Raw genomic sequence first — 25,012 nt, forward strand, 5'->3', positions numbered from 1 at the left:
ATAAAAATGCTTGTGGTTTCATGCTTTCTAGTCCCGCATGCTTATTTTATTACTTACTTTTAGTTTTATTTCAGTGAGACCAGCTTCGAGCCAAAGTAACACAATATAACGCCAAAACAATGCTAAAAAATAATGCTATTTTGACTTATTACTATTATAATATTTTATCACAGATTACCTTAACATGCCGTTCATTTCATTAAGTCAAGACATATATAGTAAATACTATATTACTGTAATTATTTTATCAGATAATTAATTTTTGCAGTCTTTTGACACTTAAATTATTTACTTATTCCGTGACCATAAAAAGTTAATTGATATACCATCCTTTGTAATTACGATGGATGAATACTATACTTGGTGACTCTTAAGTAGAAACTTGAATTTATGCTAATAAACTCAACATAAGTAAATATATATGAACCAGTTCAAACTCACTTTTTGCCCGAGTATGCCTGACTAGTTTCAGACTCATCTTAGGTCCCTATTCGTGGTCTGCTGGTCTGCTGAGTGCCGTGTCGAGTAGTCGGATATACTCCGGCAAAAAACAGAGTTTGAGCCGGCAAGGTGGATTTTCGAGTCGAGCCTCTGTCGCGTCAGTGACGCCGCCGCAGAGCGGCAGATTAATGTACTATTTAAATGTGGAGAACGATATTCGAGCGCAGCAGCACTAGACGCCGCGTCAGTGTCACTGCGCTGAATGACGTTATCTACATTTGCATAGTACTAATCTACCGCTCTGTCGCAGTTTCCCTGACGTGACAGCCACTCGACTCGAAAGTCTAGCTTTATACATGTATTTATAAAGATTATCACCATGATATTTTTAACGCTAAAACACAACATACCTGATAGGATGCTGGTCTACCTTAGTCCTGTTTAGTTCGTTTTTGTTTTTATTTAAATGTCCTATTCCCGTCCCGGTAGCACGGGTGAGGGGTGGTGCGGGCTCCGCAAGACTGAGAGCGTGCCGCCGTCCGTGGGCGGGCGGCTCGCACCCGAACTGCGCGGGCGCACGCAGCGCGCTCACGCTAAGGCCAACACCATCAACCTGCCCTCGAGCGCGAGGGACGACTCCAAGAAGGCCTCCGACGCGCCCCTCACCCCGACTTCGCCGCAACACCACAATGTGAGTTCCACTACCAACAGCTCTAACACACGCCGCTCGGTTCCACACCATGCGATACGTAAAGTTCACATAGCGTAAGCTTGCCGCTCTGTTATGTACGAATAGTTCTTGCAATTCACGAGCGCTCGTGAACTTATTGTTACGTCATGGACATGCATATTAGGTACGTGCCTGTAATGCGGTCAATCGCGAGCAAGCGCTTGAACACGCATACATACGACTTGAACATAATCATGAGCCAACGCGCACTCGTGAGTTTTATTACATTCAGTGCCACAAAAACTACAGTCGATTTTACTGTGCTCTGTGTTGATAGGTACAATGTAGAACAATAAAAATTAAAAGAATGGTAAGTATGTACAGTAGAAGCTTAAACTAGTGGGTAGGTTTCTTTATGCAAGAACTGTAGGTGGAACTGGAGTCACGACGCATCTGTCTCGTATTTATAGCTAGCGTATACTATACTATTTAAGTGATGCATGAAATATCAAACAGACCGACAGTAGAGTAATATTAATAGGGCTCCGTCTTACTGTTTGGGTACGGAACCCTAAAAACATACACTTTTTTATGAGATTATCCTCTTAAAGTTTTGCGAGAGAGAGTTTTACTCCAAAAGCGCAATGTGTGAATGTGTTGTACTTGCCAGCTTTTGATCAGACCGCTATACGCGTTGTTATTGTATTTAAATCATTGTTCTTAATATTATTCATTCGCATTAAAAGTGTCCCTATAATGTTCAACAAAATTATTTTTAAACTTAAACTAAATGTTTTTTCTTCGTACTCTAAAGCGTGAAGCAGTCGTTTGGGACGCGGCTTGCGAGTATCCCTCCGGTATATGTCCGCGACTTACGTCCGACAGTTCGCACAGTTCAGTATACTATATGTATTATCCAAATTCCCATAGTTTGTTTCCGCCTGAACACTCCATAGCATCATGCGACTGTACATACGTGGCTGTACGGAAATCTTGACGTCAGAGCGGTAGACTTATGTGACACGAACTGTATTCAGTCAATTCTAAACGTAATAGGTATAGCCTGTAGACAGTCCTTAACACAAAAATTGTGATTGCTACAGAAGGTGCAACTGTACAATTTAACTAATAATGGGAAAATAGTGCTCATTCGGTTCTACACAATCTCTCAACTAAATTCATCATCATCATCACCACCGCCACCATCATCTCAAATTGCCATTCCATCTCGTAAATTATCCTCAGAATGAGACAATTTAAGACATAGTCCGCTATCTGGCCAAGTGCGGATTGGCAAATTAAAAAACATTATTATAGAAAACTTGCAGGCATGCAGGTTTTCTTACGATGTTTCCTTCATCGTTGAGCAATTGATATTTAATTGATTAAAAGTCAGACGCCCTGACTGGTGGCCGAAATCGACTATCACCGGTTAAAATAAACTCAACTAAATTGACAGGTCTTCAAATAATGGTATCGTTTTCCGCAGGAGATCATTATGCAAGAGATTGAGCTATTTTTCAGTCTGTTATAGATTAGTTTAAAGATTGTGTACAAAGGAAGTTGCACCAGTCAATCAGAATTGAAATCTTCACGCCAGCTGCAGCTATCAAACTAGGGTGCTGGAGTACCAAATAGATATAATATAAACGACCTGGTGCTTACTACGATTAAATATTTGACTCAGACAAGTGCATGGTGTTGAAACGAGTGGGCTATAAACCTTGAGACGTATAGAGCAGAGCGTACTTTGAATTTGCTCAGATATAAGTTTCAGTAAAAACGAGGCAGATGTCAGCGATATAACGCTGTCTCGTTTTAACAGTGTCTTACGTCTGAGCAAAGTTAAGTTCGCTCTATAGATCTCAGCCTAAGTAGCCTTAAGGGCGCGTCCCCACTGAAGTGGATTGGACCGGAGATATGTTCATTAGATCAATTAGATTGTTGTTAGATATCGTTATATATTTTGCAATTGCCGTGTTTTGTCGAAGACACACGTCTCCACTCTATCCCGCTTCAGTGGAAACGTACTCTAAATTGACTCTATATACATATCTATTATCTATATCTACTCTAATTTGAATGTATGGTAACAGACTGTGGAGTTTACTCGAACACTAGTTAGAAGTTTACGCAAATTTTCCCGGTTTTGGAAGATAAATTCAAGGAAAAAAAGTACTATAACATGAAAGAAGCTCAGGCCCACGAACTACCATCACTGCAGTAGGTCTAAGAGCGACCATACATGGACAGCTTGAAGCAGTCACGATTGCAAAGCAAACTACCTAGTATACAACATTCCTTTTGTTGGTACTGATTATGATGGCAACTAAATTGTAGAGTATCCACATCTTTTTCTTACCAATGTAATCAGAAAAGGACAGACAAACTTATCTTAATTTAAAACTTTCAAACCTAAGGTCACTTTAGGTGCTAGTCTTGATCATAGTGTTTGTTGTTCAGCACCACTAAAATTGTAATTTGTTAATTTAAAATTGATTTCCCTCCTTTTCTAACAATATTAAAAAAATGCAGATACTCTTTTAGTTTAGAAAAAGACATAAGAATCGACTGCCTGTAAGTTGCACTGCTTAACAGCGATCACGTACTCATCCGATACGAATCCGTGAAAATACGGATATAAAAAATATCTACGACGTGTGTAAAAGCTACTATATAAAACAAAAAAGAACGTATTTTCACGGTTTCTGATCGGATGAGTGCGTAACCGCCGTTAGGAGTTGTTAATTCAAATGCAGTCGACTGCTTGAGCATCCGTGTACCAACAATCCGGCTGTCAAAGCTGTCCGTATATGGCCAGTCTAAGCAAATTAATTTAAGCAACTTATTTCGTAATGTATCTATCGACATCCTGCAATAAAAGGGTCTCATCACAAAAACTTAAACAAGGTTTATCACCTTAAATACGTAATGAAAATAAACGCATGCAGTCCTTAGTCCATAGACTGCATGCGTTTAACGCTTGTTTAAACCGCGCCTTAAGTTTTTGTGGTAAGCCAGTAAATATCTAATATCCGCTATCAAGTGCAGAGGATCATGCTCGTACTCACTGACCTCTACTAAAATACTACAAGTACGCTGGACATGCGATTCTCGACCTGTTTTTGAAGTGACTTGATTTCCGCTATTTTAGCGCTAATAGTAACAATAAACGTCACGTGAGCGCACTCAAGTAAGTGTTACTGATAAGACATCTATCGATATAGTATCAACACAGACACCTTTTGACACAAAGTGTCAATTTTAGTTCCCAGTACGCCCAGTGGGGCGCTTCAAATCAACATAAAAAATAACTTTCATTATGTATGGCACACTTTTTCCAGCGTACTTGTGTTTGTCAGTACAGTGGTCATACTTCATAAATGTTATCTGAGTCCAATACATAGGGATCAGTAGTTGAATGGATGGCGACTGTTATGTTGCCTTCAATATAAATCACAATAGACAACTTGAAGCCTATCTGTATAGAGTGCAACACATCTATAGAGTGGACAGTACCTTTATGACAATAACTCAACTCAACTTTGTTTTCATCATACCAATATCAATCGTATATGAAAAATTGTAAAGCTGAGTTTAAGTTGTTATCGAAAAGGCGCTTTTTAGAAAAGGGGATTAACAAACGTACTAACCTTTCTTTGAGACACTAATATAGATTAATCTATAACTCTATGGTACTAATTATTGTACACGGTAACTTACTTCAGGGTTTTTATTTATCTGCTTGCCTTTCTCATTATTTTCTAATTTCTTGCATCTACAAACTACATTGGCTATCTGCAGTTTTATTTAGAAATTGTCAAAAATTTTGAAAATTGATGCGAGAAGAAAAAAATGTTATAAGTACTTATTTAAAAAAAACGAAATATGAATATTGCATCTAATTTTATCACGAATATAGACTTTGCAGGCTTTGTTAATTTTATTTGCAACTTTTTGCTTTGTACATCTATAGACGTCCCATTTATAAAACTAACCAGAATCAAAATATCATATACGAAGTATTTAATGTAAGTACTGTAATTTTCGTAAATTTTGTTTCCCATATTTTCTTTTCTAATGTTAGGAACATAATATTATTGAAATATTTTTGTTGCTCCATTTCTTTTGCATGATTACTATGTTAACGCTTGTATATCTCTTTTGTTGTAGGTATGATATTCACGGGAATTTCTTTTTACTGTGACTCAGAGGTGTTCATTAATTTTAATAATTGTAAATAGTAATAAGGAAATACATAACTGAAACGATCGACGGTCAGATGACACAACTATCAGAGAAAAGACGGGTGAGCTTGCATGAGAGGCTTGTATTGTATCGTATGAGCATAATCTAAGCGTTGTGATCGGTGCGTGCGGCAGGGCTTACCGAAGCGCGCTTGGGGACTGAAGCTGCGGCGCGGCGGCAGCGGCGGCGCGGCTGAGCCCAGCGAGGGCGTGGTGACGGAGCTGCGCGCACCCGAGCTGGCCGAGCCCGCCGCCGACGTGGCGGTGGCGGCTGGCGCCTCGGCCACGCTGGCTTGCCGCGCGCTCGCCACGCGCGCCTCCGCCTCGTGGCGCAAGACGGCGCCCGAGACGCGCGCGCTGCGCCACGGCGGCCGCTTCGCCATAGCCTTCGCGCCCGACGGGCTCGCCACGCTCACCATCCACGCGTGCCGAGCCTCTGACGCCGGCGTCTACTGCTGCCTCGTCAGCAACGAGCTCGGTGGTGTGCAGAGCTCGGCGCGCCTGACAGTGGGCGCGGGCGGCGCGCCGGGCGTGCCCGCCGTGCGCGCGCATCCTGGCGGCGGCCTCGTGGTTCAGTGGGACGAGTCGGAAGCCGTGCACTTGGAGTACTGCCGAGTCGGCGAGGGAGAGTGGAGGCGGGCCACCGAGACGCCGGCTGCGGCGAACACGCTGGCGCTGGAAGAGTTGCCCGCGGGCACGTATAGCTTCCGTGTGGTGAGCGCTCGGAGCGGAGCGGCGGGGGCGGCGTCGGGCCCTGCCACGTGCGGCGGGGGTGGCACCTGGCAACGGGAACAGTTCGCCCGCCGGTACGCACTCGAGGAGGAGATCGGGCGCGGCAGGACCGCCCGTGTCCTGGCGGCTCGCGACACCGGCACGGGGCAGAGGGTTGCGCTGAAGCAGGTAGCGAGCGGGCGCGGCGCGGACGCGGTCCGCGAGTACCGCATCCTATCGGGCGGCGCGCACGGCGCGGTGGTGCGTGCGCTGGCTCTGTTTGCGGAGGTGCCTCGCGCGGGTGCGCACACGCTAGTGCTGGAGCTGGTGGGCGGCGGCGCGCTGCTGGACTGGGCCGCATCCGAGCCTGCGCTCTACACGGAGCGCACGGTCGCCACGCACACGCGCCACCTGCTCTCCGCCCTCGACTGGCTCCACTCCAACAACGTCGCGCATCTCGACGTGCGCGTGAGTACTGCATTATAACTATTGACATAAAGATTGTTCAATTTATGCGCAATGAACGCAAAAACTCTTTCGTATCGCCAGCCGGAAAACATCCTAGTCGAGCTGGGCGGTGCGCAGCCGCAGTTGAAGCTGGTGGACCTGGGCTCCGCCGTGGAGCTGGAGGGCGCGGGTGGGACGGGCGGCGCGCCGGAGGGCGCCACTGTGCTACCGCCTGCGCCCGCGCAGCTCGAGTTTGCGCCGCCCGAATGCGTCCTCGGCCGGCCGCCCGCGCCCGCTTGGGACGCCTGGGCCACTGGTGTCTTCCTTTACGTATTTCTCACCGGGGTAATTATTTTGAAGCTAATTTTGGCAGTTGTTACATTTGCCGAAGACCTAAATAATTATGTTAATACAAAATTCAAGAAGAAATTTTGAATGAACATCATCTAGTGGGGGTCAATATAAAATATGTTTCCAGCTGTCGCCGTTCCTGGACGAATCGATCGAGGAGACGACTGCGAACATCATCAAGTGCGACTACTGCTTCCCGCCGGAGCACTGGACGGGCGTGGACGAGCGCGCACAGAGCCTCATCCGACGCCTGCTGGAGCCCGCGCCCGCGCGCCGCCTCGCGCCCAGCGACGCGCTGCGGGACTCCTGGTTCCAAGAGGTAGGCGTCAGGAGACACTATGAACATCATCAATTAATGCGAGTACAGTGCTAGAGTTGCATGGATTAAAGAAAACGCAACGTAACGCCGACTAAAATCGAATGTACACCAATGAAATACAGACCAAATTGGTTGACGTTAAGATTTTAAACTCAAGAATAAAAGACACTCGTGCTCATAATTCGCGCAAAACATGCTGTGCCAATAGCGGACAGACGCGCGCTATGATTGGCTGAGATATTTTCGCGCCATTCACAAATTAGTTTTCTGGGCTTGTTCGGCGTGACTTATAAGTGTTTATACTGCCACAGAATACACAAAAGTACCTTATAATAATTAATACCTTTACAAAAGGATCCGTCCGCAAGACAAATAAGCAATCCAGCGCTGCGTCCCGCACTTTAATTGACGCCACTCTTTCTATCTTATTATCTTTATGTTTATCTTTTTCTCTCGTCATTCATAACAAAGAGACTTGCGCAAATGCCCTCAAGTGACGGCGCCGCTGTAGGTATATTTCTTGGAGTACGTGACCAGTCTGTTAATGCTTCCCGCTGGGACGCTGAGCGTGCGTGGTCGAGCACGCACAGAGCCTCATTCGCCTATTTGTAATCGTTGTTCGAGCGCTAAATCTGACGGTAAGGTTGTTTCCAGGCGAGTAACACGGCGCTGTCGGCGACTCAGCTGAAAACGTTCCTGGAGCGACGCCGGCCGTCGGGGCTCGGCAACGCGTTGCACTCGCTGCGGTCGCCCAACGACACCTGACGCGCACCCCTCGCCGACCGACCGCAAGGGGCATCTCATATTGCAAGTAACTCTGACTTCTAGACGCTGCCAGGGCAGCACGAGGGATTACCTCTGGAGAACCCATTTGGCTGTAAATCACTAAGTTCGAATCCGCGGCTATCCTTTTTAAGTTAATGCGAACTTGTGACCGTATTGTATTGTGACGAATGCCTCTGATGTATAAACTAAACATCTTCGATTACTAGCATTACTCGTAATGACATTTTATTATTATTTTATAACAATTTGGTTACAATTACACCATTTTTAATTACGTGACTTTAAAGGAGACGATTCAAAAATGTATGGAATTCAGGCCAGGATAGTGTACACTATAATGATATCAAAATATAGCTTTTTATTACATTAATTTTATCTTTATTTTTATTGTTAAATCCTTAGCGAGTATTTTTGTTAGTAAAGTTTGTAACCTGAGGCCCAGATTGGACCGTCTCCTTTCTGATATTTTACGTTTTACGGTTAAAGTGAATTAAATTATAATGGCCATTGCCAATGACAAAATTGTGTACCTAAATTAAACTGTTGATATTGAAAATACAAACGACGAGCAAAGTTCAGTTGTTAATCAATTCCAAGTATAACGTTAGCCGAATTGTAAAAGGGAGAACGTGTAAACTGAATTCTTTAAAGTCAGTGAACAACGGTAGAAGGCAAGCCAAGGAACTGTGACTTCTTCCCGAGCTATTCTTACGCTCATCATAGGGTTATGTTAAGCTTTAGTTTTATTAGCGTTCGTATTATAGTCATATGTGCCCACCTATCTGTTTCGTTAATATATGCGCGTTTTTGGAAATAGCAACTCGTCTTAGTATGCATGCTACTTTGAATTCTGTTTAATATTTTGAAATTTTATATGAGAAACTTAATGTTTTTGTACATGAAATGAAATTTTGAATATATAAAAAATAATACAACCCTAGGTTTTGTAGGTTGAAGGATGAATTGGAAAAAAATATTTGATTAAGGTACACATAAATTAGAAATTAATCGATTGTTTTGGTAAAAAGCGCTAAGTTTCTCTTATTCTTAAGTGTATTGCATAACTGCAGCAGAGTGTTGTTGCTTGCTATGTCTGCAGTTGGTAACTATAGTCTGATTTTTAGTTCCGCGGAACTCTGAGTTGCCATTTTACACATTAGGTGGGTTATTTGTATAAAAAAGGGTTATAGTCTGCACAAAATGAGAACTCACTCGCCATTTTAATTATATGTGTCAACTGTTATATCAAAAGTTCGGATCAACTATAAGCGCTTGATACACATGCCAGTAGCTCGCACTAGTAGCTAGCACAAAAGCATGCCAGCTACTAGCAAGAACGAGTATCATCGAGTATCATATGTATCGAGGTTCTGCCAGTAGCTCGCATGCCAGTATATGGCATACCAGTAGATCGCACGGCGTTTGATTTTTTCCCCTATAGGGGAAGTGGGACGGGGGACTCGCATGCCAGCTACAAGCACGCGAAACACGTCGTAACGTGTTTGCTAGTAACTCGCACATCGTACTACTACTAATCCAATTTCTCTCCATATTGTTTTCTTTTTTGTGTCTATTCATTGTTTTCAAAAGTTTCTTCACTAAGATAATCGCGAGTTATATTGTAACACTATTTATTTCTTCATAAATATTCATTTTGTGATCTTCAACTCGCACGTCACTGGCACGGTACGCAGCCTTTCTAGTAACTGGCATACCAGTTACAAGCATGTGTATCACACACCGACATTCTGCTAGTAGCTGGCATGCCAGCCTGCCAGCTACTAACATGCCATTGACTAGCATGTGTATCATGGGCATTATAATAAGGAGTAAAATCGTACTTTTGACATGACAGTTGACACATAAAGTTAAAATGGCGAGAGACAACTAAAAATTTATGCATTATACCAGCTGAAGTTCGATTTTGCGCCAAATTACCCTAAATCTCTTACAAAATTTTCTCCAAAATTACTTATTGTATCAACCTTGATATTCAATAAACTGTGTCACTTGAAATTAAAATAGTGCTCTATAAATCAACAATTTAAAACAAACTTATTTTTTTTATGAAAATCTTTTCTTTTAATCCTTAGAATCCATAGCATATTTTATTTTTCGTGGGAACAGTCAGATTTCCATGGAGCTAAAAATCAGACTATAGTATACCTCTATCGAAATTCGCTCAAACGTGTGTGATTTTGTGATGAAATCAACAAAACATTCGTACCGAGTTATAAGAGGACATTGCTAATTAAAAATATACAAGTCCATAAGGGGCCGATTGTAAGGAAAGTGTCTGTGATTTTGCTTAAAATAATGTTTCATGCTTATCCCTAATTTGTATCTTTTAAAAATACTATTAAAATGTATATAGACTTAAGTTTTAGCGAGCGTATAGTTATATCTTAATTTGTAACCAAATTGCAAATTTTTATGTGTTAGTGAATGTAACGTGAACTCTCGATATAAGTATCCGATAGCTCATAGCTAGTTATTAGTAAAATAGTTGAGTCAGCATTAGGACGCGACGTGTGCGTGCGTGCGCGAAATTCGTTTTAATTCGCAAGTGTTACTGTTTATACTACCTACAAAGAAAATTATAATCCATTAATGATATCGCATGCTTATTCCAATACTAATGCCATCTGTTTCAAAACGTGAAGCTTATGCAACCGCGCTAACACTGATAATATAGAAGTTAGAGAAAATATCCGCAAAATGGCGGTAGTCTAGATAGTCACCAAACTTATTTCCCTCGTCTCAGAGCTACACTGACCTTAAACAAAAAAGAACGTGTCATTAAGGACTAAACTTACGATTTTGAAGTGCAAATGTTTCATTTTATTAGTGTTCAAAGTCAAAAATTTTCTTTTTTTTCCTTCCTTTAGTGTAGTGTCGGTGTGATTTCGCAAAACAGTCATGACTCACGAAAGACGTCCTTAGAAAGAAATAAAATAGAATTCTCTGTAGGTTGTGTAGATAGTCCGATGGCATATTCACTAATAAACATTATTATCTCGAAAAAATGGCTTACTGAAGGGATTATTTTTATATGATAAAGTAATTTATATATGAATGTAAGTTGTATTGTAACAAACACTTTATTGAAATAATTTGTCTATCTCAGCTACATTATTTTAATTTTTTAACTGTTATCACTGTGATCTTTTAATATAATATCTACCTATATTATTATTCGAATTGAAACATTTTTATGTTTGCCGGTTATTATTAAACATTCAATTGAGTATCATTATTTTAAATAGTAATTTTATTATCGAAATATTTTAATACAATCAATTTATACCAATATCATTTTAAATGGTAATTTTATTATTGATACCAAGTATTTTTTATTAATACCAGTAATGATAAATTTCAAAACTGGACTGCTAATTTTTAAGTGAAAGAAAAAGTAGCGTTGTGAAGTTATTATTTTTATTAATATTTGCAAAAATCATCATAGTTTTTATATTGTATTTTATTCGCTTACAGTTGTACGACAAGGGCAATTTTTGCATGTAAATATGCCTAGTGTAGTTACGAGAACTTCATATTATGTTACTAGCGGCGGCGGGGCCTCGTCTGGAGTATAGTGCGCGCAAAACAAGTAGTCCAATCTAATGTTGCACGACGGCGGTTCGCGCAGTCATACGCCTCGTGTTCAGATTAGTCCACTTGTGTTGAACACAATATATCATTTTACTTTAAAATTTCATTGAGGCCTTAGCATATCTCCGCTGCCAAGCCAAAGCAGCAAAACCGCTTCAGCATGATTTTCCACCGAGTCAAGTGTCGGCATTAGACCAGGCGGTTTCGCTCCTGTTTCGCACGTCGTCGCCTAAAGACAAGTCACGAGTCATGACGAAACTTCAGCTGCTCTGGTTTCCCGGCGATGTGCTATAGGCGTATTAGGGTAGTTTTTTCTATTGTAATTTAACTAAGGAATAAATTTGATATTTATCCATTTTTAGTATTAGTAATCTGTTTACTTGTAAGTTTATTAATCAGTTAAAGTGTCGACATCAGTCCAAAGAAAAAAAGAGTAGTTAGCATTTTAGGTATAGCGCTTGATCAGCTCAGTATTTTAGAAATTTTAGTTTTATTTCTCCAAATTCTCAACGTTGTGATGAAATTATAGTAACTGATTAATAAATGATTGTATTCAAAGAAAAGTTGTTTAGTAATAGCAAAATCTGCATCTTACTTTATTTTGTTTGACTAGCTAGCAAACCGCCCGTCCGCCATCTGCTAGCAATATTCTTACTATAAAATTGTATTAGAACTGATGTAACTTTGAATTATAGTTTAATACATTATGAATAAATTTATGAAACCTTGTTTTATTTGGATACTCCTAACTTGCTTTTTAAAAATATGAGATCTTACATAATTATGTATAACGTGGCACATATACGCATATGCTTATGTGTACCTTTATTGGTAGTACTACGAGTATGTCAGACTCCTTCCCGTAAATTTCAACAACTGTACATTCAACTCTACCGGATAAACCCTGGATAAACGATGCTCGAACTATAACATTACCTATGCCAAACTTTTGGTAAAGGTATAAGATACATTATAGGATAATAGGTTAAACGGATGGGCCATAAACAACTAGATACACTTGAACTAGAAGATCGCATTTATAAAAAATACTAGCTGATGCCTGTGACTTCGTCCGCGTAAAATCAGGGTTTTTAAAAATCTCGTGGGATCTTTTTGATTTTGCGAGACAAAAGTAGCCTATGTCACTCTCCAAGACCATTCATATTTTTATATAAAGAGATAAATAAATAAATAAAATGTTTTATTTCGACCATCGAGGATCATATTATTGGTGTTAGTAATTACACGAAACTTAAACCTATTTGTTAGTAAAATATCTATAACTATTTAAATTAGGACAGGATCGATTTGCCAGCACGTGAATCATACAACAGTTACTCAAGTACTGGCAGTCGATCCTGTCAGAAAATATGCAGAAAATACCTTCAGGAGGCCATTGGAGCTGGACCGGACTCTACGCAACAAGGATGTGCACCGCGCCCGCATAGTAGTATAGAAACAGTCTACATGCGCCTCGGCGAACATCCCTGACGCGCTGCAGAATCTAGGCAGCCCCATCAGTATCCTGAATGCATTATTATATTGTACACGCAGGGCATTGTACTGCTTTTGCGTGTAATCGATCCACAGGCTGCTCGTGTAGAAGGATAAGATAGTAGAAGGAAGGTTTCATTTTTTTCACAGATCTGTCTTTCTTTCTTTTCATTTACTGACTTGACGTTACTCAAAGACACTTTTGTTGACAACCTATGATAATTTTTTTGATCTTCTGTCAAAATAAATGTCTGGATCTGGAAATCTGGAACCACTGGAACTATCAGCTCAAAACAAATAACCAAGTCGAAACAAGAAAACTTGTAAATACCTATACAAATTTCTAGTTTTCTGTTACGTAGGTGTAATTATTTCCACAGTAAGGGCGATAATATAATTAGCTTGTTTTCGCTTTTCGCAATCGACCAATAAGAGACAAGACCAACAAAATGTTTGTGTACAAGTTTATGGCCGGCATTGTCGGCCAAATCACTGGATGTGAGTACCTTCTTCATTATTTTTAACCGACTTCAAAAAAGGAGGAGGTTCTCAATTCGTCGGAATCTTTTTTAGGGTTCCGTACCTCAAAAGGAAAAACGGAACCCGAAAAAAAAAATTGTGGTCATGAACTAATAATTAGTATTTTCAATTTTCTAAGTAGGATAACTATATCAAGTGGCGTATCATATGAAAGGTCTTCACCTGTGCATTCTTAAACAGATTTTTATTTATTTTTATGTATCATAGTTTTTGAATTATCTTGCAAAATGTCGAAAAAATACGACTGTAGTACGGAACCCTCATTGCGCGAGCCTGACACGCACTTAGCCGGTTTTTTATCTATCTCTGTCCTTATTTATCACTAGATGCTTGCGACTTCGTACGTGTGAACTACAGTCTACACAAAACCCCTTTAGGGCTGAATTTTCAAAAAAAATTCTTAGCGGATGTCTACGCCATAACAGCTATCAGCATGCCAAATTGCAGCTTGATCCGTCCAGTAGTTTGAGCTGTGCATTAAATTATAGACCAGTCAGTCAACTTTTCCTTTTTATCTTTATTTAGATTATCATTATTATTAGCCAATATTCGCCACTATTGATGGTTAAAAGTCCCATTGTAAAGCCAAGGAGAGATTGCGTTTTTGACGTCTGTCAGTTACATATAAAACTAGCTGATGCCCGCGACTTCATCCGTGTGGATTTACGTTTTTCAAATCCCGTGGGAATCCTTTGATTTTCCGGGATCAAAAGTAGCCTATGTCTCTCCAGGTCTTTAGTTATAAACATGCAAAAAATCATGTAAATCGGTTGCTCGGTTGCGACGTGATTGAAGGACAAACCAACAAACAAACACACTTACGCATTTATAATATGGGTATTGATAATATTGTGTGCCACGTTGTGTGCACATTAACTTTGATATTTGTTATTGAAACGGCAAAAACGCAATCTCTCGTTGGCTCTGCATTGAAGCAGAACACTGGGAAAAAGTTTCGACTCGTGCTACCTCCATCGAGAGTTGAGGGGAGAGCGTATTAGTTCGTCCTCCCACAAACGCTTTCCGGAGATAGAAGCTTTTTTGTTTTGGAATTGAAACTTCCGAACTTTCTTAATTTCCGTACGGTTTTTTTTTTCACGGTTATCTACGACAGTTTTTGTAATAAGTTTTATATTCTTTCCAGCCCCGTTAAGATAACAAGAGTTACACTATGTATGTTGTTACACTATCCATTAACTACTATAGTACGCGACAGATCAAGATGGCTATCGGGGTGGGGACGCCTCGCACACCCGCACAACCCCTGCGCTAGCCCAGTCGGGATAGCACGGGTGATGTGCGCTTCGTCCCCCACCTCATACCCCGTTTGCCATCCGATCTGCCGCGTACTATAGATATGCCTTTTTTTATTCCGTTACAAGTTATAGCCCTTGACTGCGATCTTACCTGGTGGTGTGATGGAAGAGGGCTAACTTGGAAGGGGTAAGGTAGAGTTTAATTAAACCATACGTCCTTAGTAACTAATGACTACGTAACATTGTAAAGGGCATATATTGTTAAAACTAGCTAATGCTCGCGACTTCGTCCGCGTGGACTATACAAATTTTAAACCCCTATTTCACCGCCTTAGGGGTTGAATTTTCAAAAATCCTTTCTTAGCGGATGCCTACGTCTTAATAGCTATCTGCATGGCGAATTTCAGCCCGATCCGTCCAGTAGTTTGAGCTGTGCGTTGATAGATCAGTCAGTCACCTTTTCCTTTTATATATTTAGATTTAGGATTTTAAATAAATAAATAATATAAATTACTCTTTATTGGTTTTTATGCGGCATCGTACCGGAACGCCGTAGTCCGTGATTACTAGCCACGACTGAAGTCGCACCACACCAGACCAGAGATGATTTAGAAATTATGATATCGCCAAAAAAATCCGGGACATCACACTTATCAGATCACTCACTACGCCAGGGAATTTGTCAAAACATCTAGATATTGTACCTACACCACATATCCGCCGCTAACTTTTAATCAGCAATTTCGCGTCACCATAATATAGATGATATTAACACGCATAAGTACCATCTGGATACTCACTGTACTTTGCATGGCAGTGTGTATTTCCATGAAGCTATGAATCAGCTTGGTTATCCATTACTATCATGTATTTCAGCCGAAAGTGAAGCCCAATCTTTCGACCCTCACGAGCATCGAGTAGTGGAAAAACCTACTACGTTAGTACTATATTTTAATTTCTCATATTGCAAAATTTCAATCGTATTTACTCGTATGTAATATGTTATTTACTTATCTAATGTCAAGTTAAGTTTAAGGATTGTGAGCAGTTTAATGACCCAAATAAAAATAAAATAAAAAAAGCACACACATACCTAGTTTTCGAGCCGTGATGGCTTAAGACGTCCGCCTTCTACTTGGGAGATCTAGGATTCTATAATGGACATGCACCTCTAACTTTTTGGAGTTATGTGCGTTTTAAACTACTTATTAAATATCGCTTGCTTTAACGGTGAAAGAAAACATCGTGAGGCAACTTGCATGCCTGAGAGTTCTCCATAATGTTCTCAAAGGTGTGTGAGGTTTGCTAATCCGCACATGGCCAGAGATGCAGACTATGGCCTAAACCCTTCTCATTTTGGGAGGAGACCCATCCTCAGTAGTCGGCCGGTGACGGGGTGATCATGATGATGACAATTAGTGTCATTATGATGAAAATTATATTCAATACGAAATAGGCAGCCACGATGCAGGATTTCCTGCATAGTGTGGGAGTCATCAAACAATGTATAGTACGTACAAAATGACTTCTCACGCGCCATTTTAACTCTACGGGTCAACTGTCATGTCAAAAGTACGCTTCACCTTTAAAATAAGGACTAAAATCGTACTTTTGACATGAACTTGGATACATAATGTTAAAATGGCGCGTGAAAAGTCATTTTTTACGCATAATACATAAAGTGAAAAAGTTAGTTTTTTAGGTGAAAAAATATTTTTTCAATTAAGTAATTAACAAATCATTATAAGTACTTACCTACTTACTATCCTGTCGTCAGATACTCGGAAACGATGATTCACTTGCTAAAGGGCAGCATCGGAGCGGGTGTGCTAGCGATGTCGGACGCGGTATTACGCGTGGGCATCATATTGGGCATCGCCGGAGTCGCGCTCATCGCCAGCTTCGCCACTTATTGCATACATCTCCTCGTGAGTTCTCTTTACATTTCTTTTAACATCCCGTCGTCACACTCGGAAACGATGATTCACTTGCTAAAGGGCGATGTCGGACGCGATATCATATATATATAATATATATATATATATATATATATATATATATATATATATATATATATATATGTATATAGGTATATTGGCGTTTATTATAATTTAGTCCAAATCACATTTTCGCAGTTAGTCCAGTGTGTGGTTGGTCCAATTCGCAAAAGGTCCAATTCGTGAATGGTCCAATTCGTATATAGTCCAAAATTCATGATTCACGCGCGACTTCGTTCTTTGTCGATTAAAAAGTGTTATTTCTTGTACGATAGTATGGAGACCTCGTGTGCGAGTTCGACTCGCACTCGACTAGTTTTTTTCCTTTATCTTTGTAAATAATTAAAAACACCGGCAAAGTGTGAAATGAAATGAAAATGAAAATTTATTAATGACAACAATGTCGGTTTACAGCTTAGTGTCGGGAACCCTGAAGTAAGTTTGATAAACCTGTGTCTCAGGGTCCCCGCTCCTCCTCCTCAGTCTCAAACATAATAGTTGTGTTAACAAAAACTATAAATAAGTCTAAACAATTAGCATGCAATGTGTGGTGCGTGTATGGGTATGTGTTTGTGTGTGTGTATGAGTGTGTGTTGTGTGTGTTTCTTTACGTTGTTGATTTGATATAGCTTTATTTATTTATTTAAATTTGAAATTTTAGTAGATTTTCCGTATCAATATAGTTTATATTATTTAGAAAACTAGTTACTGTTTGTTTGCATTACGTCATACTCGCGCAGCTATCTGCCTCGCGCACCGAGGGCTTCGCCGTGTCGCGTTGGATTTTATACTTACGTTATCAATAATATCAGATTGCAGCCCAATACGAGTTGTGCAAACGAAATCGGCGTGGCTATATACAGTATCCCGAGTTGATGATGCTGGCAATCCGGGACGGGCCGCCATGCATGCGCTTCTCTGCGAAAGCGTACTACCATTTTGTTGAGACAACTCTTATACTGTGGCAGCTCGGTATCTGTACCATCTACTGTGTATTTGTTGCCGAGAACATTAAACAGGTGATTTTTTTGTAAATATGTAGGTACCTATAGGTAGATATTTTACGATTTGAGTAAGGACCTTATTATTATTGTAGAAGTATATAGCCGTGAAATGCTACGTGAAAAGCTGTGATAGCCTAGTGGTTAGGACGACCGCCTCATAATCGGAGGTCGGGGGTTCGATGATCGATCCCAGGCACACACCTCTAACTGTTCGTGGTTATGTGCGTTTTAAGTAATTAAATATCACTTGCTTTAACTGTGAAGGATAACATCGTGAGGAGACCTCCACGTGGACGAAGTCGCGGGCACAAGTTAGTTAGACCATAATTATTATGGCAGCTAAATCGTCGATGTGGCGTCCCACACAACTGTAAGAAGTCTAGAACGCGTGCCTTATTTGAATGTTCACTATACAGTTCCTTGTTGGGGAAAGTGGGCTAGAAACGGGACACTAAGGCAAATCTATACTTCTATACTAATATTATAAAGAGGTAATGTCGTTAAGTTTGTTTGTAGGGGGTAATCTCTGGAACTACTGAACCGATTTTGAAAATTCTTTCACCAATAGAAAGCTACATTATTCCTGAGTGACATAGGCTGTATTATATACACGCGGGCGAAGCCGCGGGGATCAGCTAGTAATTAATAAAACATAAGGTTGAAAGATTACAAATCATTTGTTTGTTTTATCAACCACATATCTTGTATTCTAGATCACCATTTTCTGACAAATTGGGAATAAGTACTTAGTACTAATAATAGCTGATTTTGCCAGCATTGGAAATCATCACGTTCTTCCAATTCTCAATCCGTACATTCATTGGCCCAATGACATTGCACCCAGAAATCGCTCTGTTTACTTAATACGTGTTAATTATAGTATAGTTGTAGCATGGGGTTATTCAAGGGGCGGACCAACAAATTCCTAAAAGGCCGGCAACGCATCGGCGCGGCGGTTCCTCTGGTGCTGCAAATGTTCATGGGCGGCGGTAATCACTTAACATCAGGTGACCCGCCTGCTCGTTTGCTCGCTATCTCTATTTAAAAAAACCTAGCTATACCATTACAAAACAAATTTAACTTACCGTAATATCCGCGTAAAAAATAATTTACTTGATTAATCTGCAGAAAATTATAGTATAAATACACCATAGAAACTTATTTTTTTGTATTTATTTTTTCTAAGCAGGCTCCATTGAAAATGTTTGTACAAACTACTCAATAAGAATCAAGTGCAGTGGGCAAAAGCAAGCGTAAATTCGAAACATGTCAGAGTGTCATGTCCCGATTATACCCCTATACCCGGTTTTGTAAATCTAGTAGGGGACTACTATAATACCATTGTTGAAAATGCTTTTTTTCTGAAGGTTTGCGATTTCTACGGCCAAGAGCTATCATTGCGATTGCACATCTGCTTCCTACTGGCGCCGCTGACGCTGATGGGTCTCGTCAAAGACCTGAAACTTTTGACGCCGTTCTCGTCCATTTCGAACATCCTCACTCTGCTCGGATTGATCCTTGTCTTTTTCTATTTGGTTGAAGACGACGTGACGTTAGAAGAAGAGAAGTTGAAACCGAAAGGCTTGATCGAAATTCCCGTTTTTGTCGGTATCACATTATTCGCACTGGAAGCAGTGGGAGTGGTTAGTATCCTACAGTATCATTTCCGATTTAATTTTATTTCTTTGCACATCTTCCATCGTTGTGTACCCAACAGACTATACTTAATCTCAGTTCTGTGGTCTGCTAACTCCACTATACATATATTTTTATTTGGATGGTAGGTACTTACTACTTACCTAGTTTTTGTTATGAGAAAAGTGACGCGTATATGCGTCTTCAGAATTGTATACGCCTCTTAATACAAGTGAATAGACGCGGTAATAAGCTCGTATAAGCGCGAGTTAAGTATTTCTTCGTTGGAATCCACATTGTTAGGTACTGACTGATCCATTGGTTTGAGCGAACGCGCCGGACTGAACGCATGAATGGCGTGCATTTTTGAAGCGCGAAATGTAGCGTGCGTGCAAAGTACGCTAAACTCGCTTTATTTCATACAAAATTCATACTTAAGCGCCATTCGTAAGTGAGTTGTGGCTTCTTTACATTTATTTATGAACTTTCTTAATACTTAGCTAGTCTATAATTACTTTGCTCTATTCAGTTTGCTTGTCACTTTTTAGATTTTGGCCTTAGAGTACAATATGGAGAAGCCCAAGCGATTTGTTGGGCTTTTCGGCTTGTTCAACGTAGGCATGGTAGTCATCACATCGCTGTACGTATTGATGGGAGTTGCCGGTTACCTCAAGTACGGGGACGACATCAAAGCTTCGATTACGCTGAACCTTCCTTACGATGAAAAGTGAGTAAACAAAAGATACTTACTAAAATTTGTTCGTTTAATCGAACTCGTATGAACATAGAAGTTACTAGCTGATTGTCCGCGACTTCGTAATACGCGTGGATTTAGGTTTTTATAATCCCGTGGGTACTCCCTGGTACAGGCAGTGATTCTTTTTTAAATGTTCTGAATACTAATGAAAACCATATTGAATTGCACAAAGACATTTAGGTACGTACCAATTTTTTTACCGGAATCAAACCGGTTACTAGGAAAATAGGGAAGAAATGAAAATGGATTGTATGGTATAGGCTATGTATTATGGTTAAGAGTTTACTTTTTACCAAGCTATTATACTGATCGCGATCGATTTGCTGTTACCCGTTGAGGAGTTCCGTCTTCCACTCCCGAAACTATTTGTCAAATCTGCACCAAACTTAGATGGCACTAACATGATAGTATAACGTTTGTATAAAAAAAAGAATTGTGAAAATTGTTACAAATTTGATGGAGTAAAATCGATAAAAAATTTGATCCCGTATCCCGAAGAATCTCTTTTTTTAGGGATAAAGACCCTATACGTTAACCCAGACTATCAACCACCACTGAACAAAATTTCATCAAAAATCCGTTCCGTCTGTTTTCGCGTGATGCGGGCATAGACAGACAGACAGACTAAAATTTAAAAAAAAAATGTTTTAGGGTCTATATCGATAATAATGTTTCCCCCGATTAAAATTTTCAAAATAGGTATATTGTATGTACAGAAATTGTCCTGTTATATTAGGTATACGTATAAATAGATACACAAAGCTTACTAGGATTGATTTCTTGCAGAAAGGCGCAGGCTGCAAAACTCATTATCGGCTTCGCAATCCTTTTATCATTTCCGCTGCAGAATTTTGTTGCATATACCATCATATGGCAAAAGATGAAAGGGTCTTTGGGCGAAAGCAAGAAGGCCCGTTTAGTCGACTACGCGCTGCGAATCTTCTTGGTTGTACTGCCGTGTGAGTTTTGGTGTAGTTATGTATAGTAGGGGAGCCCATAGATGCTAAATAGGGATTTACTCGAGCGTCGTGGGGACCTATTGGATTGTGAAGATTAGGTGCTAAAAAGAAAAAAAGGTTATATGATGTAACCACTTTCACTGGTGAGGAGAGCGCGTACAGGTTTTCAAAATTGTAAAAAAAAAAAATCATAGAGAAATACTCGAGCGCTTTAGATATTAATAGTATATAATGCGCCCCACGTGTTTTTTTATCGCAAAATTATTTATCTGCCGGTTTGCACTGTGGGGGTGATCGTACCAAGGTGTAGAAGGGGCGCTCCACCTTAGGCTGCATTATCACTTCCCGCGAGTCTAAAAATTAAAAAAAAAACAAAGAAGATATACCCAAAAATATTTATCGAGCGCGTCAGATATTGAGAAGGGATGTTAAGTGAATCATCAGTAGCTCCTATTAAAAAAACTGACGATTTGGACGCAACCAAAAGTCATGGCTGATTTTGAAACTTTGTGGCTCTCCCATTTCCTTATGTCACGCTCAAATTATCAGATCGATGAAATGCACACTTTTCTGCATCTAATTAACTTACCTTGTCTTAATCTGAGACTCTCGAGTAAATCCCAAAATCCCCACTTGGGCTCCCCTACCAGTAGATATATTACCTATGTAGGACAGATTTCTAATCTAGAAGTAGGTATATTTGGCGGCACTTTACAAATAACTAGGTATGTAGTTACAAGTTTAATTTCTGACTAGTAAATGTACATAACATAATGAGAGTCCGCCATAATGTGTTAAACCTAATGATAAGTGTCCACTAGCAATAAAACTTGCAGAAGTTGTCATTACAGAACTTGCTGAAGTTGACCTGCTGCAATTAATTGTTTACAGTGCAAAAAACTAACTTCTAAGTACAAGAAATTACGGATGTTACCTACTTGCTTACCTACTTAATTGCTTACGATATTTTGATGTTGAGTATTATTAAGGCGCAACGCACAACTACAGAGTCAAGTGGAGCCGAGACGCAGCATTTTTTTTTGACAGATAATATTTTAAGCCCGCAGAACGTTATAATTGAATAATAACGCCGGCAAAGCACGGAGGTGAATAAAATACGGAGAGGAATGAAGGTCTTTGAGTAGGTGCCCCGCTTTGAGTCCCCGCCACAAAGGCAGAGTAAACAAAGCTGACTTTGAGTTGCTATTAAAATAAAAAAGGCGCTGCACCTCGGGCTCTACTCTGTATAATTTAATTTTGCTTACCTGATTAATAAAAGCGAATGGTAGAAAACTTCTTGGAGAAACGCGTCAGCTACAGCTTTGGCGACGCTTTTGACGTATTGTTTTTTAAAGAATATTAGCTAAGTTTATCATACTGACTAATATTCTCCTTTCCCCTCCAATTAAGCGTAAAGCTTGTGGTAGGAGTAGGTACAACAAAACAACCGTGTATAACATGTCGTTTACGCATTACTGCGAGAATCAACTTGTCAGCTAAAGAAAAATTACTTGTATGCTTTGTGCTTTTAACGAAAACAAGTAATAATTATCATCATCTCAACCCATCGCCATCATTATCTCAACGCACTAGGTCCGCCCACTAATAAGCTCTCGGAATGAGAAGGATTTAGGTTATACACCTAAGTAGTACAGTACGCGGCTGAAAGTAATGTACATCGACTTTTATAAGGCGATTTTTAAAGCACTGTCTCTGTAATTGAGACCGACAAAACGTCATATAGGTATGAGTGACAGAGATAACGCTCTACAAATCTGAAATGTCATTCTAAAGGCCGATGTGCATTACTTTCGGTCGCGTACTGTACTTATATTTTTAACTTTTCAGGGGCGCTCGCGGTGTCAGTGCCGAAACTTGGCCCATTCATCGCTCTCTTCGGTGCGTTGTGTCTCTCGCTCCTGGCTATAATATTCCCTGGCATCATGGACGCATGTGTGTGGTACCCTGACAAATACGGCCTGTGCCGCTATCGACTACTGCGGGATGTGCTCATCGTCATAGCAGGCATAGCCTGCCTCCTCTCCGGCTGTTATACGAGTATTCTAGAAATTACTGCAGCCCACTAATAGTCAATAGTTTACCATAAGTTTACCGTGACTAGTTGCTAGAGCTCGTAATCTTGTCATTGTTTTATTGATTTAATAGGTGTATTTAAAAAATACTATCTGACAGTGCTTAATAAAAACATTGTTTTACTATTGTTTTATTTTTACTATTTATTTTATAATTCTACTCTCGACTAACTTTAAATATCGTTAGGTACTTATCGTAACTATTTACAGCATAAATTAATAATCAATCTATCCTAAGCTGTCGTTAAGTGATGGACTAAAATCCAGTGCGTGCCAGACCTTCGTTATTTTATAAAATCTAAAAGTTTCTCTGCCTATTGTCCTTAACACTGGGAAGAACGTTTGTTTGGATGTTTGTTTGGATCATGGTGGCTTTAGGAGATAACAGGTAATAAAGGTGTAAAAAGTAGTCATCAAAGTATGAAGTCTAATTTTTTTACATTACGTTCTAATTTTATTTCGGAGTATCCTTTATGAAGCCATCTCGCAAACATCTATTATTTATTACAAAAAGAAACGCAAGTTGGTTCAGAAATCTCAGAGAAATCTCAGAGAATTGAGAACTTCCCCCTTTTGAAGGTTCCGTACCTCAAAAGGAAAAAAGCTTAGAAAAAAGGAACCCTTATAGGATCACTTTGTTGTCTTTCTGTCTGTCTGTCTGTCTATCCATCGTGTCTGTAAAGAAAACCTATAGGGTACTTCCCGTTGACCTAGAATTATTATGAAATTTGGCAGGTAAATAGAGAGCAAACGAGCAGGATAATATTATTTTCAATTTTCAGAGTAAGATAACTATACCAAATGAGATATGATATGAAAGGGCTTGACCTGCATATTCATAAACAGCTTTTTATTTAATTTTATGCATAATAGTTTTCGTGCAACTTGTCGAAAAAATAACCGAGTACGGAACCCACGGTGTGCGAGTCTGACTCGCACTTGGCCGGGTGTTTTTGAAGTCGGTTGATTGAATTGTCGGTTGGAGTCGGTCAAGAGTCGGTCGGTTGAAAATAATTGTTGTAATTTTACCTACAACAATATTTTTTTATTAAAATATTACAATAAAACCTGAATAAAACAAAGCTAGCCTTATCTATACAAATCATACCCGCGTTGAATGGTGCCAAGAATACTGGCTACATTTCCGCGCTGGACAGCCAGGCTGATCTGATGCGCAAAAATGAGCCAGCCCTTCAACAATATCATATTTATTTATTCATAGGTATATTTTTAGACCCAATTTCACTAAACAAGGCGTCACTGGCGTCATTTTATAAAAATAACAGGACTACATAGATTACATAAGTAGTACTTAGAAATTCTTTGATAGATTATTAATTATTGGTCTCGCTCTATGCAGGACTATTATGTCAATATGGTAAACATTCCAAAGTAGGCTTAGCGAAAAAATTCTAAGCCTATGAAACATTCTGAGACTTCTGAGACATAGATCACGTTCTATCACGTCTATGAAATATTTTTGACAGACCATAAATCAAGCAAATTATTCATCCAAGCATCCAAGCCAAGCATTTGGGGAGGTTTTCAGATTTATTACAATATTTTGGAGATTTTTATCTCTCGTTAGAGCGTAGTACTATATTCCTCAATTCTCATGTTCTGATCACAAAAATTATTATTGATTTCTAAACCGATGATTGATATAAAATTTAAAATTAAAAGTTCATACTTT

The 25,012-nt window shown here is 39.8% G+C and overlaps 2 protein-coding genes across 7 annotated transcripts in view; both read left to right on the plus strand.

Annotated features, from left to right (window-relative positions):
• The window catches only part of trio (trio Rho guanine nucleotide exchange factor), a 145,923-nt gene extending 133,615 nt beyond the window's left edge, over positions 1-12,308 (plus strand). For 5 of the 6 annotated variants that reach the window (XM_069509008.1, XM_069509012.1, XM_069509011.1 and 2 more), the window contains 5 exons: positions 931-1,132; positions 5,494-6,537; positions 6,619-6,861; positions 6,995-7,186; positions 7,841-12,308. In XM_069509008.1, coding sequence (XP_069365109.1) covers positions 931-1,132; positions 5,494-6,537; positions 6,619-6,861; positions 6,995-7,186; positions 7,841-7,951 — 1,792 coding nt within the window. In that variant the 3' untranslated portion in view covers positions 7,952-12,308. Of the gene's footprint in view, positions 1-930; positions 1,133-5,284; positions 6,538-6,618; positions 6,862-6,994; positions 7,187-7,840 lie in introns of those variants that run through there. The other variant, XM_069509013.1, reaches the window with a different exon arrangement.
• A 1,210-nt stretch (positions 12,309-13,518) lies between these two features.
• Positions 13,519-23,334, plus strand: LOC117995681 (proton-coupled amino acid transporter-like protein CG1139). The gene is made up of 8 exons (XM_034983671.2): positions 13,519-13,576; positions 15,751-15,811; positions 16,652-16,802; positions 17,684-17,890; positions 19,243-19,518; positions 20,059-20,237; positions 21,054-21,226; positions 23,075-23,334. Exons 1-8 carry the CDS (start codon positions 13,528-13,530, stop codon positions 23,311-23,313), a joined length of 1,335 nt encoding a protein of 444 aa, XP_034839562.1. The 5' UTR covers positions 13,519-13,527; the 3' UTR covers positions 23,314-23,334.
• The last annotated feature ends 1,678 nt before the right edge of the window (positions 23,335-25,012 follow it).

The sequence above is a fragment of the Maniola hyperantus genome, chromosome Z (genome assembly GCF_902806685.2).
Source record: "Maniola hyperantus chromosome Z, iAphHyp1.2, whole genome shotgun sequence".
Classification (NCBI taxonomy): Eukaryota; Metazoa; Arthropoda; class Insecta; order Lepidoptera; family Nymphalidae; genus Maniola; species Maniola hyperantus.